The sequence below is a fragment of the Orcinus orca genome, chromosome 6 (assembly GCF_937001465.1).
Source record: "Orcinus orca chromosome 6, mOrcOrc1.1, whole genome shotgun sequence".
Lineage (NCBI taxonomy): Eukaryota > Metazoa > Chordata > Mammalia > Artiodactyla > Delphinidae > Orcinus > Orcinus orca.
The window spans coordinates 40331664-40347490 of NC_064564.1; the positions used below are offsets into that span (position 1 = coordinate 40331664).

The 15827-nt window shown below is 39.0% G+C and overlaps 1 protein-coding gene across 4 annotated transcripts in view; it reads left to right on the forward strand.

Annotated features, from left to right (window-relative positions):
- UBAP2 (ubiquitin associated protein 2) overlaps positions 1-15827 on the forward strand; it is an 84718-nt gene that overhangs the window by 15985 nt on the left and 52906 nt on the right. For all 4 annotated transcript variants that reach the window (XM_004275090.4, XM_004275091.4, XM_033437782.2 and 1 more), the window contains 4 exons: positions 3431-3508; positions 7611-7721; positions 10161-10314; positions 11720-11797. In XM_004275090.4, the coding sequence (XP_004275138.1) occupies positions 3431-3508; positions 7611-7721; positions 10161-10314; positions 11720-11797 (421 nt within the window). Of the gene's footprint in view, positions 1-3430; positions 3509-7610; positions 7722-10160; positions 10315-11719; positions 11798-15827 lie in introns of those variants that run through there.

Consider the following 15827-nt stretch of genomic DNA (forward strand, 5'->3'; position numbering starts at 1 on the left):
CAAGCAGGGGCTACTCTTTGTTGTGGTGCGTGGGTTTCTCATCGCGGTGGCTTCTCTTGTTGGGGAGCATGGGCTCTAGGCGCACCAGCTTCAGTAGCTGTGGCATGTGGGCTCAGTAGTTGTGGCTTGCGGGCTGTAGAGTGCAGGCTTGGTAGTTGTGGCGCACGGGCTTAGTTGCTCCGCGGCATGTGGGATCTTCCCGGACCAGGGCTTGAACCCATGTCCCCTGCGTTGGCAGGCGGATTCTTAATCACTGCGCCACCAGGAAGTCCCAGTAAGTGTATTTTTAAAAGATTACTCTAATGATCTAAGAAGTAAAAATCAAACCAAATAGAGATCATTTTTATTTTTAATTGGTTAAATTTGCATTTTTTTTAGACTGGAGTTTGAGGACGCAGGCTCTTTTACACTGTTAATTGAGTATAAAGTTTTGCAGCCTTTGTGAAGAGCATTTTTGAGCAGATGGTATGAAACTACTTTTAACATTTTTCTATATACTTCTTTGACCTAGCAGTTTCACATCTTTGTATTTATTCTAAGAAAGCTATCCTGGATGTATTAGGTGTAATAATGGCTTCCTGTAGTGTTTGGGTAGTAATGAAGAATTCAGAGTAAGTAAAATGCAAGACCTATTCTGTAGACTTGTATGCAGCTAATAAGCATTATGATATAGGTATTTACAATTGATTATGTATTCCTACAAAGTAGTGTGATTAGTATTTTGTTTTTGATATAAGAGAAAAATATGTAAGTACCAAATAAATAGTTTTTGGTATTAGATAGTTACCTTATGGGTCACTGTTATTTTCTTGTGGGCTTTGTGAAAATTTTGTAATTTAAGGAAATTTAATGGTAAGTGATGAACATTCATATTGCTTGGGTTGCAGCAGGGCTCAATGAATATGTGTGAGGTACAATTTCTAGATTTGAAAGTAGTCAGAGTAGAAGTGATTGCTATCAGGAAAAACGGGCAAAAATTAATCATGCAGGGTTTTAGCACTAAGGGCCACATTGGTTTACTTTTTTTTCTTTTTAGTTTATTATTTTTTAAATTATTTTTTATTTTTATTGAAGTATAGTTGATTTACAATGTTGTGTTAATTACTGCTGTACAGCAGAGTGATTCAGTTATATATATGTATATATATTATATATATATATATATATATATATATATATAAAATATATATATTCTTTTTTTATCCCAGTGGGTTACTTTCATAAAAGGTTGCCACTACCCAAAGCTCAAATGTATAACGTGGAAGTGCCGTCTTCCAGAACTCGCCTTCCCCTTTGGTTTTTCTTTTTACTTCATTCAGTTATTTCATACCTTGGTCCTTTTGGCTGCTGCATTGGGACTTCTCACTTGAGGGTGTGTGTAAAGAAGGCCCTTATATATACTGGTTAGAATTGAGGTAAAATTTGCCGTGTGTGTAGAAACTGTACAAACATCTTTCTGGGTGTAATGTAACACTACAACTGAGGTCACAGCAGGCGTAGGTTGGGATGAAAGGATTGGCCATTGGATTGGAGGGAACAGACCAAAGGTAGCTGGGGCTTGTATAATCATCCAACAACATGGACTGGAAAGCTCTTGTGAGAAGCGTTTTTACATTGTAAAAAACACTAACAACCTCTCCCCCTCCACCCCCATTGAGATTATTATGAATCTATATTAAAAGCAAAGGTGAAAAGTTGTTTGTTGGGACTTCCTTGGTGGCACAGTGGTTAAGAATCAGCCTGCCAATGCAGGGGACACGGGTTTCAGCCCTGGTCCGGGAAGATCCCACATGCTGCAGAGCAACTAAACCCGTGCGCCACAACTACTGAGCCTGCGCTCTAGAGCCCGTAAGCCACGACTACTGAGCTTGCGTGCCACAACTACTGAAGCCCACACACCTAGAGCTCGTGCTCCGCAACAAGAGAAGCCACCGCAATGAGAAGCATGCACACTGCAAAGAAGAATAGCCCCTGCTCTGCGCAACTAGAGAAAGCCCACACACAGCAATGAAGACCCGATGCAGCCGTACATACATACATACATAAATATATTTTTAAAAAGTTGTTTATTATTAGCACTTGGTGGGTCTCCCCTCCCCCCCAAGCTCATTCAGTAATTTAAATGATTTAACTTTAAAAATATTTATGTTGGGAGTTAGTAAAGATTTTAGCTAGCAATGGTTGGTATGTTACTATTAACTGATTGCACAAGAGTTACCTTTTTCAAATTTCTTATTTTTTATTATTTCTTTGGCTGTGCCACATGGCTTGTGGGATCTTAGTTCCCTGACCAGGGACAGAACCCACACCCTTGGCAGTGAAAACACGGAGTTGTAACCACTGAACTGCCAAGGAATTCCCCAAAGTTTCCTCATTTAAAAAATATCTTTCTGGGCTTCCCTGGTGGTGCAGTGGTTAAGAATCTGCTGCCAATGCAGGGGACACGGGTTCGAGCCCTGGTCACGGGTTCGAGCCCTGGTCTGGGAAGATCCCACATGCCACGGAGCAACTAAGCCTGTGCGCCACAACTACTGAGCCTGTGCTCTAGAGCCCGCGAGCCACAACTACTGAAGCCCGCACGCCTAGAGCCTGTGCTCCGCAACAAGAGAAGCCACCGCAATGAGAAGCCCGCACACCGCAACAAGAGTAGTCCTCGCTCACCGCAACTAGAGAAAAGCCCGCGCACAGCAGCAAAGACCCAACGCAGCCTTAAATAAATAAATAAATAAATAAAAAATACCTTTCTATTGTTTAATTGCCAGAAATACTACAAAAGGAAACCTCAAAAATTCGGTAATTTGAATTTCTTTTTAAGAAGGATTTTGAGTGAAAAAAGCAACTGGAAAAGAGTTTTCTACATAGTTGACTAAGCGTTTGAAAGTTGCTTCCTTAAAATTCTGTTAAATTAAAACCATTTTAAAATTGTGGTTAAAAATAAAAATGTAACTTCAAAAATAATTTTTATTTAGATAAATACAGCCTTTTCCCTTCCGAACTGACCTTTTTTGAGTTGATAGCAGAGGTTTTTTGCTTTTTGACAGCAAGGTTGTGTCTAAGCCTGTATCCTGGCGGTTGTTTCCACTGCTTCCTGTTCTTCCACTTTCTGTTACGCTGTAACTTCATCTGCCCAGGGGAAAGAAAATTCAAAAAAGAAAATTCAAATGAGTCACAAGGCTAATGAAGATGAACAGGACTTCAGGTCTTTTGGTCAAAGGACTGGGACCTTTATGCTATTTAATTTGATGCTTATTTACCTTTTGGGAATACACTGTATACATTTAAGAGGTCTAAATTCAGAGTCCTTTTTTTTAGTTAATCAGTATTTCTGTTACCACAGTGATAGAGAGTTTTTATCTGTTTATACCAGATTTTGGCATCTAACTTGTATTTTTGGTGCTCCAATCTTGAACAGTTGTATGTGCTTTTCCAGGCAACGGCTGAACAGATGCGTCTTGCTCAAGTGATCTTTGATAAAAATGATTCAGAGTTTGAAGGTAAAGTTAAACAGGTATGTTTCTGGCAAAGGATACTGTCATTTTTGTAATCTATTCTTACTGTGCTTAAAAAGATAATTTCACTAGAGATTCTTATTTTAAATTATGCTTCTTGCTTAGTTGTAAATAATTGGATTTTGAACTTGTGATTCAAAATCAAAATACCTGTATTGGTGACTAGAGCGAAGGAGTTTTGGCAGTAGGACCTTTCTGAGTTACTAGTGTTACATGTGAACAATGAGCATTTGTGAAAGTACAATGGCATTGTATATACCTGTGCATAGAAAGTATATTTAGTATATGGCAGGTTCTCAGAAAATTTTGTTCAGTGTAACAGAAGAGCTGATTTGCCTTTTCACATATTGTGGTGGTCCCAAACGTAGATTGGAAAAGTTATAAAATTAAATTTTAGGGTGATGTCTTCACTTAGAACTTCACTGATATAATATTATTTTAATTTCACATTCTTCTTTCCTGATAAGACTTCTTTTCCCTTCAAGATTCTAGAAACCAAGCAATAACCTTTACCTTGGAAGAGGTCTACCAGTAATTCCTTGGAGTGAAAGTCCCTTGGTGAACTCTTTATTTTAGCCCTTTAGTATGTAAACTCTTTCTTCTTACTTATAGTTGCTGTCATTAGACTTAATGGTGATATTTTTGGAACGCCACAAATATTATTTATTAAAAATCATAGAACTTATTCGCTGGAATGAGATTTATGAATTGTTTGAGACATACTTCTACATATTATGTCGCCTTTTATCTGAGTAGCATAGCAGATACACAAAAAAGAGCCCTGGTAGAGGAGTTCAGAGCTTTAAGTTTTTTGTTTTTTTTTTTTTGTGGTACGCGGGCCGCTCACTGTTGTGGCCTCTCCCGTTGCGGAGCACAGGCTCCAGACGCGCAGACTCAGCGGCCATGGCTCACGGGCCCAGCTGCTCCGCGGCATGTGGGATCTTCCTAGACCGGGGCACAAACCCGCGTCCCCTGCATCGGCAGGTGGAGTCTCAACCACTGCACCACCAGGGAAGCCCCAGAGCTTTAAGTTTTAACGATGGTTCTCTCTCTTACTAATCCAATCACTGGGGGAGTTTTGAAGGTTACTATAAATCTTTTTTTTTTTTAAATAAATATTATTTATTAATTTATTTGGCTGCATTGGGTCTTGGTTGTTGTGCATGGGCTTTCTCTAGTTGCAGCGAGTGGGGGCTATCCTTTGTTGTGATGCCTGGTCTTCTCATTGCGGTGGCTTCTCTTGTTGCGGAGCACAGGATCTAGGTGCGTGAGCTTCAGTAGTTGTGGCATGCAGGCTCAGTAGTTGTGGCTTGTGGGCTTAGTTGTTCCATGGCATGTGGGATCTTCCAGGACCAGGGCTCGAACCTGTGTCCCCTGCATTGGCAGGTGGATTTTTAACCACTGCGCCACCAGGGAAGTCCCTGCTGTGCATCTTAACAACTGCCTGTGACGGGTATTGACCTACTATAGATTGTTGATAAAAATCTGACCTTATTAGTAGACATCCAAAGACTGAAGCATGGGAAAGCTGTAGAATGTATAGAACCTTGCTGGGTAACACAGGGAGGAAATCAGATGGAATGATGTGGTGTAAAGAGCTGTATTTATGAGACCAGGAGACCTGGCTTCCCGAAAGGCTAATTGTTTTGTGACCACAGAGAAATCGCTTCAGATGTTGGGGGTCAAACTGTTTTGAACTGCAGCTGATACATACTAAAATAGTCAAAGATACTTAAAACACAGCAGATATTTAAATCATACATTTGTTCACTGATAACTGAGAAACCTATATTGTGCCTAATCTGTGATTGTTCCTTGTGTTGAAAATATTAAGTAGCTTAATTATCCCTTGTTAAAGGGAATGCACCAAGGAGATTTCTTTGATTTCAAACATAGCACCCTGTTGAGGCTACTTGAGAAAATAGTATGTCCAGGAGTGAGTTTTGTGATAGCTGCCAAATTCTAATTTTTTTCTTATTTATTTATTTATACAGCAGGTTCTTATTAATTACCTGTTTTATACATATTAGTGTATATATGTCAATCCCAATCTCCCAGTTCATCCCACCACTGTTAGCCCCGCTTTCCCCCTTTGGTGTCCATACGTTTGTTCTCTACATCTGTGTCACTATTTCTGCCTTGCAAACCAGTTCATCTGTACCATTTTTCTAGATTCCACATATATGCGTTAATATACGATATTTGTTTTTCTCTTTCTGACTTACTTCACTCTGTATGACAGTCTCTAGGTCCATCCATGTCTCTGCAAGTGACCCAGTTTCGTTCTTCTTTATGGCTGAGTAATATTCCATTGTATATATGTACCACATCTTTTTTATCCATTTGTCTGTCGATGAGCATTTAGGTTGCTTCCATGAGCTGGCTCTTGTAAATAGTGATGCAGTGAACATTGGGGTGCATATGTCTTTTTGAATTATGGTTTTCTCTGGGTATGTGGACAGTAGTGGGATTGCTGGGTCATATGGTAATTCTATTTTTAGTTCTTTAAGGAACCTGCATACTGTTCTCCATAGTGGCTGTATCAATTTACATTTCCACCAACAGTGCAAGAGGGTTCACTTTTCTCCACACCATCTCCAGCATTTGTTGTTTGTAGATTTTCTCAAGATGCCCATTCTAACTGGTTTGAGGTGATACCTCATTGTAGTTTTGACTTGGATTTCTCTAATAATTAGTGATGTTGAGCAGCTTTTCATGTGCCTCTTGGCCATCTGTATGTCTTCTTGGAGAAATGTCTATTTAGGTCTTCTGCCCATTTTTGGATTGGGTTGTTTGTTTTTTCACTATTGAACTGCATGAGCTGTTTATATATTTTGGAGATTAATCCTTTGTCCGTTGATTCATTTGCATATATTTTCTCCCATTCTGAGGGTTGTCTTTTCGTCTTGTTTATGGTTTCCTTTGCTGTGCAAAATCTTTTAAGTTTCATTAGGTCCCATTTGTTTATTTTTGTTTTTATTTCCATTTCTCTAGGAGGTGGGTCAAAAAAGATCTTGCTGTGATTTATGTCAAAGAGTGTTCTGCCTGTGTTTTCCTCTAAGAGTTTTATAGTGTCCAGTCTTACATTTAGGTCTTTAATCCATTTTGAGTTTATTTTTGTGTATGATGTTAGGAAGTGTTCTAATTTCATTCTTTTACATGTAGCTGTCTGGTTTTCCCAGCAGCACTTATTGAAGAGGCTACCTTTTCTCCATTGTATATGCTTGCCTCCTTTGTCAAAGATAAGATGACCATATGTGCATGGGTTTATCTCTGGGCTTTCTGTCCTGTTCCATTGATCTATATTTCTGTTTTTGTGCCATTACCATACTGTCTTGATTACTGTAGCTTTGTAGTATAGTCTGAAGTCAGGGAGCCTGATTCCTCTATCTCTGTTTTTTTCTTTCTCAAGGTTGCTTCGGCTGTTCAGGGTCTTTTGTGTCTCCATACAAATTTTAAGATTTTTTTGTTCTAGTTCTGTAAAAAATGCCATTGGTAATTTGATAGGGATTTCATTGAATCTGTAGATTGCTTTGCCAAATTCTAATTGTGAGACTTTAGGGTGTTAAAAATTATTTTATATGTACAGTGTTCTAATCCAAGCAGTGATAGCCCATGTATGGAACATTGATGGAGTCAAGTGGACTGTTGGGCAGTGCAAACAGTTGGACTGGATGTTCGGCTAATTGTGGCCACATACTCAGGCTTGGTCTTTGGGAAACGTATAGTTCCACTTAATATTTGAGTAGCTCAGAAATATGGGAGTCCCAGGCCACTGAACTAGTTTGAGCAGTCACATAGCTCATCCTGAGTATTCTGAGAATGTTGGTATGTATGTATGTGCTGCCGATTAAGAATTGATACTTTGTCAGCTTGGAGGAGCATTGATTAATAGCTTGACTTTACCAGTAGTGGTCGAAAGACATGGAGTAGCCCCCCAAAACAGGTAAACCTGATCTTGGATTGTAATCTCAGAGTCTTGAAAAGGCCATCTTCATGTGGAAGGATTGCATAATTTCTGTCTTTATATAGTAGATTCTTAGGATTAATATCAAGTGCCATTCTTCTGTTTCCCTAATCATTGTCTTATAATTCCAACAGCTTATGGAAGTGACAGGAAAAAATCAGGATGAATGCATAGTGGCTTTGCATGACTGTAATGGAGATGTCAACAAAGCTATCAATATATTGCTGGAAGGGAATTCAGACACGGTAAGTATTATTAATTGATTTGCAATGCTAAGATTTCTCTCCAGTTCCATATTACATTTTCAACTTCACCTTATTCGGTGGTGGTGGTAGAGGGGGATTATGGGTGCCATTCCATATATGTTTTAAGTCCAGAAAGAACACTAACCTGAAATGACTGTTTTTGTTATGTATGTTTTCTTCATGAAGTTGTAGAATCTGAAGACTTGAAAGAGAACTTGGTCATCTACTCCAGCCTTACACAGTTGCCAAAATTATCTGGGCCTGTGGACATTTTCACCACCTGAAAAACTTCTCTTGGCTCCACAGCTCATGTTTCTTCATCTCAATTGTCACCTTTTACCACTCCTTATATCTCTAGACTAACAGAAAACCAGGATTTGCTGGTATCTGTATTTGCTTATGTGTGAATATTCTACAGACACATTTTCATGACAATCTGACAGATACATAAAATAAGAAAAAAAAATTTTTTAAGCTTAATCAAGTTTGAGGAATGCACATGCACACTAAAGCTCCTCCCTTTTATTTTAGGAAGGATGCAGCTAAAGCCACACCAGAGGCAGGTGTCAGCCCTAATCTTTTGATTTCTACATGGAAATTACACAGTATTTCATTTGTATTTTTTCATTGAGGAAACCAGTTCAGAGCAGATTAAAACAAATAATGATTCACTTAAGTGGGGTATAAAGATGAACACATCAAAAAGTGCCTTCCTTATCATTGTTTAGGTTTAATCGAGTTCTCGTTTTTAGGGGTAGGCTTTTTTAGGCACAGGCTGTGTTAAAATGAACTACTGTGACAAGCTCAAAACTGAAATGAGTATATTTTTATTTAATAGGAAACAAGCAGAATAAAATTTGTAATTATAAAAATTAATGATAATTGGGAAAATATTTCGTTATTTGAGTATAGCAGTATTTGTGTGTAAAATTCTATGCAAGATTACACTGGTCCAACATGATGAACTACCAAATATGTGAGTTTGTTGGGAAAATATATCATGTTAAGTGAGGAAATAAAATTTTGAAGAGTTTTTGTTTGCTGACACTTGGGCATGTATTTGCTGGGTTTTATAAACTATGAGGGGTGTTCACCTCATTGCTAATGGATGCAGTGTAGAATAGTTCTCCCTTATTTTTAAAATGAACTGAAGGGCTTAACTGCTTTCTTATTAAAAAAAAAAAATCACTGTGAATAAATGAAATATTTCCAAATCATTAATTGGAGGGCATATTTTCTTTTATATGGTAGAGATAGGCTTGAATACTGTTTTCCTGTTGCCTTTCCTTTAGCTCCCACAGATTCATCACTCCTTTTCTTTGGTGGCTGGGTGAATCTTTTAAGTTTTACATGATCAGCCAGTTCTATCTCAATAAAGACTTTCAACTTCCTCTCCTCATTTGGGACTGAACCTAAAGGAGGTGGTTCTAGGCTGAAAGTTACATAAAGATCTCTTTGGTTACCTCTTTTTTAAAAAAAAAAAAAAAAAATTATTTATTTATTTTTGGCTGCATTGGGTCTTTGTTGCTGTACGCGGACTCTTCTCTAGTAGCAGCGAGCAGGGTCTACTCTTCATTGCGGTGCACGGGCTTCTCATTGCGGTGGCTTCTCGTCGCAGAGCATGGGCTCTAGGAGCATGGACTTCAGTAGTTGTGGCACGCAGGCTCAGTAGTTGTGGCTTACTGACTCTAGAGTACAGTCTCAGTAGTTGTGGCACACGGGCTTAGTTGCTCCGCGGCATGTGGGATCTTCCAGGATAAGGGCTGGAACATGTGTCTCCTGCATTGGCAGGCAGATTCTTAACCACTGTGCCACCAGGGAAGCCCTTTGGTTACCTCTTGAACCTAGAAGTCACACAGTTGGGGCTAGATCTGGCATGTTGTTTTCTTAAAAGGTGAGAAACTAGCAAATTAGGGCCTGAATACAGACACAAAAGGCATTTGCCTGTTTGGAGATGAGAAGGCTATAGGGAAAATGGAGAGGCAGAGGGGAAGTCCTTTGAAACCCTGGTTTGTTTAGGATTACTCCATGGTCCATCTTTTCTTTCATCCTGTTTGCCTTCTTACTTACCTTGTTGTTGTCTGCAGTAGCCATGGCTACTACTGAGGTAGGTGGGGATGGCATAGAGTGGGAGCTTGGGGAAATAACATTTACTTTATGCTTATCAGCATAGGAAAAGGCTCTGTGGTGGGACAACATATAGTATGTTGTCAGTTCAACTAGTTGCTGTAATCTTTTGTGCTCTCTGTAGCAACAGGAACCTAACGAGATTTGCTGTCGTTATCATCAGAGAGTACAGTACGTTTATGGAGAAGAATTAAAATGGTAGGCATGCAAGCTGTAAGGCATGCGTAATTAGGTCTGAAAGATAAATGCACACACTCTTGATAGTCCACACTTTGAGTGGTAACTCTGAATAAATGCTCTTATTTTCGATAGACTTCATGGGAGACTGTAGGAGGGAAGAAGAAGAATTTTGGAAAAGAAAGTTCAGAAAACAAAGAGAATAGAGAGAAGAGAAGTGAGAGAGAAGTGAGCCGTGGACGCGGAAGCAACAACCGGAAAGTAAGAGGTGGCAATCGTGGGAGAGACTGTAAGTACAGACCTTTCTCCTCACCTTTGGTTTTATGAAAATTTTCATGCATGTTGAAAAGCTGATAGAATGATCCAATGAATGCCTATAAATCCACTTTCTCAGTGCCATATTTGTTAGTATAGTTAACAGTTAGTAATGAGCTACAACTGAGTAGTTTATTAGCACCCTAACTGATACAATTTCATATTAGCACTGACCTGGGCTGTAGGTATTTGTGTTGTGTCTTAAGACTGCCTTCTGTTATGAATCAAGTGCATCGTCTAATTTTAAAGAAGGTTTTTTTGTTGGCTGGTAGCTAAAGCTGTTTATTCTTCCCCACTTATGGATACTCATGATATATGCAAGGTTTAGATTAAGAGGAAAGTTGTTGAATAGGAAAGGTTTTTCTCAGTTCTCTCCATTTGACTCAGGTTTTGGCATCATTCACCCAAAACAACACTACCTCCTATGCAGACGTACCAAAGTGGCTAAATGATGATAAATATTTAACATGTTCCTTCATAGACTTTTGCTAGTTTATTTATACCACAGATGTTTATTGAGTATCTACAGTGTAGTGGATAGTCTTCAAGTCATACAGCAATGAAGAAAACAGAAATCTTTGCCCTTCTAAAACATCTTTTAAGGGAGGTAGAGTGAGATGTAACAATAAAAAAGAGACGTAACATTTCATATTGATATTGTACTATTTTAATGGCATTATGTAGAAAATTATGCTCTGGGGAAAAACAAAGGCAGAGAGATGGGAATTATAGGTACGGGTTTGACAAATTTAAAGACAGTGACCAAGGAAGGCCTCACTGACAACTCACATACTTAAGCCATAAAAGAGATGAGGGGAGCAAGCTGTGCCAATATTGTTCATAAAATTTCTGTATTATACAGAGTCATTAATGCCAATATAGAAATAAGGAGAAGAAAAGCCTGTGTTGGCATCTTCTGGACAGTAACCTGGAAAAACCTCTCTCTAACAGTGATTTCCCCAAGAATTCAGTGTTTCCTTGGTATTGCAGTTTGCTAATCTGTGCCTTTCCAGGCTTTGAACTTAACCAATGAGCAGATTTTGTTGTGTATGGTTACATAACAAAGGTATTTTTTTTTTTTTTGGAAGTAAACTTACTTTACAGGAGGGCACGTCAAAACAGAAAATAAAGGTGGTACATCATTTTAATTTCTTTTTGAATTTTCACCTATGAATTAAGCAGGTTGTGCTGTCATTCAGTTTTTTGAGCCACGCTGGTTTGGTTTTTCTTGTTTTCCAAACCCTTTGGTTAAATTTTAACCTTTTTTTAAAAAACGTTTTTTTGTTGAGGGGTGGAGGGAGTCTTTTTGTCCTTGTCTTTAATAGCTGTAATAGCTGTTAGTTTGATTATGTATAAGGGGTGCTCTTTTTCTTCCTTAGTTAGAGGTGAAGAGAATGGAATTGATTGCAATCAAGGGGACAAGCCTTCAGACCGTGGCAAGAGAGCTCGTGGTAGAGGTAAGACAGAATAAGGCGGACGGAGATGCTTGTGATCGGGAGAAGGAGGCAGGCTGTTCATATACTCAGTACATTAAGCCATGGCAGTGTACTCTGAAAGAATGGTTGATCTGAAATCTTTTGATTCATTTACTGATGCCAATGAATGAAGTGTTTGGATTATGTAATTTTGAGGAAACCTGTTGGTTGTTTTCAAATGAGCTGAGAAAGGCCCTTTCTATGAATAACTTAAAACTTGAAACTCTGACCAAAAAGTTATTAATTCTCCTATGTTGGACTTTACCCATAGTAAAGTGTTTTACCATATGATGCTTTTTTGTTTGTTTGTTTCTAATGTTTATTTATGTATTTATTTATTTGGCTGCATTGGGTCTTAGTTGCAGCACACGGGATCTTCGTTCAGGCATGTAGGATCTTTCGTTGTGGCGTGCAGGCTTCTCTCTAGTTGTACTTCTTTTTTTTTTTTTGCGGTACGCGGGCCTCTCACCGCTGTGGCCCCTCCCGTTGCGGAGCACAGGCTCCGGACGCGCAGGCTCAGCGGCCATGGCTCACGGGCCCAGCTGCTCCGCGGCATGTGGGATCTTCCCGGACCGGGGCACGAACCCGTGTCCCCTGCATCGGCAGGCGGACTCTCAACTACTGCGCCACCAGGGAAGCCCATGTATCTATCCTTTTTCAAATTGTTTTCCTGTTTAGGTTATTACTGCATATTAAGCAAAGTTCCCTGTGCTATACAGTAGATCCTTGTTGGTTATCTATTTTAAATATAGTAGTGTGTACATGCCAATCTCAAACTCAGATTGGGAGTATTCTTGATAAAGTTCTTCATCATGTGCCATGTTAGTTAGTAAAAAAATAATATAATTCTGTGTTCCAGGATGAAACTACTTGGCTTTTGAAGTTACAATATAATCAAGCCACTCAGCTAACTTTTTTTTTTTAATTTTTATTTTTGGCTGCGTTGGGTTACAATATAAGAAGTTACAATATAATCCAGAAGTTACAATATAATCAAGCCACTCAGCTAACTTTTTTTTTTTTTAATTTTTATTTTTGGCTGCGTTGGGTCTTCATTGCTGCACGTGGGCTTTCTCTAGTTGCGGCAAATGGGGGCTACTCTTCGTTGTGGTGCACGGGCTTCTCATTGTGGTGGCTTCTCGTTGCGGAGCACGGGCTCTAGGCACGCAGGCTTCAATAGTTGTGGCACACAGGTGCAGTAGTTGTGGCTCACAGGCTCTAGAGCACAGGCTCAGTAGTTGGGGCACATGGGCTTAGTTGCTCCATGGCATGTGGGATCTTCCTGGACCAGGGCTCAAACCCGTGTCCTGTGCATTGGCAGGTGCATTCTTAACCACTGCGCCACCAGGGAAACTAATTTATGAATATGGCCTATATAATATAACTGAAAGGTTAATTGTTGAGCACCTACTAGGTGCTGACATTCTAGTTTTAATTCTTGAATTTTCTATAATGCCTTCTCGGGTCATGGTACAAAAAGTATTTTACAAAATGCAGTGCTCTAAAATAAGTTGCTGAACAACTAGGTTATTTCCTGTAATTGAATAGTAATATTATTATTATGCCTCTAAATATGGGTCCATGAAAAAAAATCCATGTTTATGACATTGGGGTTACGTATCAGTCTTTAACGTAACAACTGATACTTAGGTACCTGTTATATTGTTGAAGATACTGCTGTGCATAAGACATGGTTCCTCACATCCTTAGTGGGGAAGGAGGAGAGACAATCAAGTAAAAGCACTGTTCGACTTAAGAAAATGATTGGTGACGTGATCAACTGCCAATAGGGTTTCCTTTAGATGGACCTAGGGAGGTCTCTGAGGAGATGGTATTTAAAGTGAGGAGGAAGAAAGCCATGTGAAAATCTGGATAGGAACATTCTGTGTAGAAGGATCAGCTTAGCTAGTGCAAACATGAAGAACAACTTAGATTTTTCACAGAATAAAATGTATTCACTGGAATATAAAATATACATATAAGTGCTTAGGGTGCGGTTTTAACATTTTACTTTGAAATAAAAAAGTACAGCAGAATTTTACATAGTGTTACCCAGAGTCCCCCCCCCCCCCCCCCCCCCCCCCCCCCCCCCCCAGCTCCCCCCCAAGCTTTAATATTTTGCTACATTTGCTATATTTCCTCTCTGTATGTACATATTACTGTTTTTTTCTGAACCCTTGTGTGTTCATTTCAAACATAATGCCATTTTACCCCTTAATATTTTAGTGTGTAACTCTTATGAAAAAATATATTGCCTTAAAGAGCTACCTTAAAATGATAAAATCACGAAATTACCATCAATACAATGTATAGGCCTTATTCAAAAATTTCCAGTTATCCTGCTAATGTTCTTTATAACAAAAAGCAAATATTCTGGTCCAGGATCCAGTCTGGGATCACACACAGTATTTAGTTCCCATGTCTGTGTAGTGTCCTTCAATCTAGAACAGTTTATCAATCTGGAATAGTCTTTCTTTGTCTTTCATGCCCTTGACACTTTGGAAGTATCTCTTTTGTAGAATGTCCTTGATTAGCAAACTGAGAAGTTTCCTCATGATTAGATTCATGTTACCAGTTTTTGGCCGGAATGCCACAGAATGATATAGCTGTACCTCATGTTAGAGGGTACGTGATGCAGATTTATCCCATTGCTAGTGACGTTAACTTTGATTAGTTAAGGAAAGTGGTTTCTGCTAAGTTTCTCCTTTGTAAAGTTACTCCCTCATTCTTTGTAATTAATACATATTTTTGGGGGGGAGTGCTCTGAGACTGTGTAAATAACCGTTTTCCCATCAGACTTTTATTCGCTGGTATTAGAATCCATTAATTGTTTCCTGAAATAATTATTGTGACACATTTATAATCAGACTTATTTGCTAAGGAAAAGCTAATATATGAGATATGAGGATAAGACTCGAAATAAGATCTCTTTCTCACTGAGTCCCTGCGGCATTTGCTGTTGTCATTTGACTCATTTACGCTACTTTGCGATTGGGGAATACGTATTCCTATCTCTGTGGATAAACCGTGACCCAGGGACAAAGAGGCACAACTTGCCTGAGTCCTAAGTCTCTGAGCCACAAGCCCCAGAGTGCCCTGTTCTCTTTGTGGGCTGAACAGGTCTCTGGGCAGGTGGGCAGCTTGTGGTCAACACAGCAACCATCTTGATCATTGAACTAGCCCTGAAAATCTGGGAACTTTTGTCTGTACAAAAAACTTTAGAACTACTCAGTATCTTAAAGATCATGACCCAGAGTGTGCAGTGATAAATTCAAGAGCCCACAGTTTCTGGTGCATTTGCTGTTATCAAAGCCCTGCTTACAGTCTCCTGGGGGTGAAGGAAAGGGATTGCTTTCTATCTTCTTATTTTTCTTTAGGTTGAACTTTAGGTTCAGCCCCAGAGGGGATATCTGTTCTTTAGATTTGCCTTCTCCACTAGAGGTGGTTAGCTGTTCTCTGTGTTTTGGCTTTTTTCAAGGGAAATGGGCAACTTTTCTACTCTGGCTCTCAGTGTTAGACATAAATATTAAACAATTAAAAACTTGAGCAATTATTCAACATAGATGTAGTGCAGAGTCACTAGATAGACCTCTATGAGTAAAGGTTTAGCATTTATCATAACATTGGTTTATTCTTTATGATAATTTACTTTAATGTTGTTTTTCTCAATTATAAGAACCCAGGTCTCTCTTCCGAGCTGTTAGGTGAAAACAGCTATTTGTACCAGATAACAGTATAGGAAAATGTATATACACAGATAACAATGTTACTGGTAGTGTAACTAGCCAGGTGAATAGGAAAGAACAATTTTGTTAGCTTGCTAAAATGTACATGAAGATGGATTTGATTTTTTAAAATCTACTTAAGATAATTGGCTTGTTTGTGTTTCATACTTGGGTGTGGCTACTGCTCTCTGGAGACATGGAGATATTTAGTTGATACTGACTTTTTCCAGGGGACTTGGAGGATTTCTTGAATTTTTGGCCTGAGGATATGTTTTTCTTTTATAAAT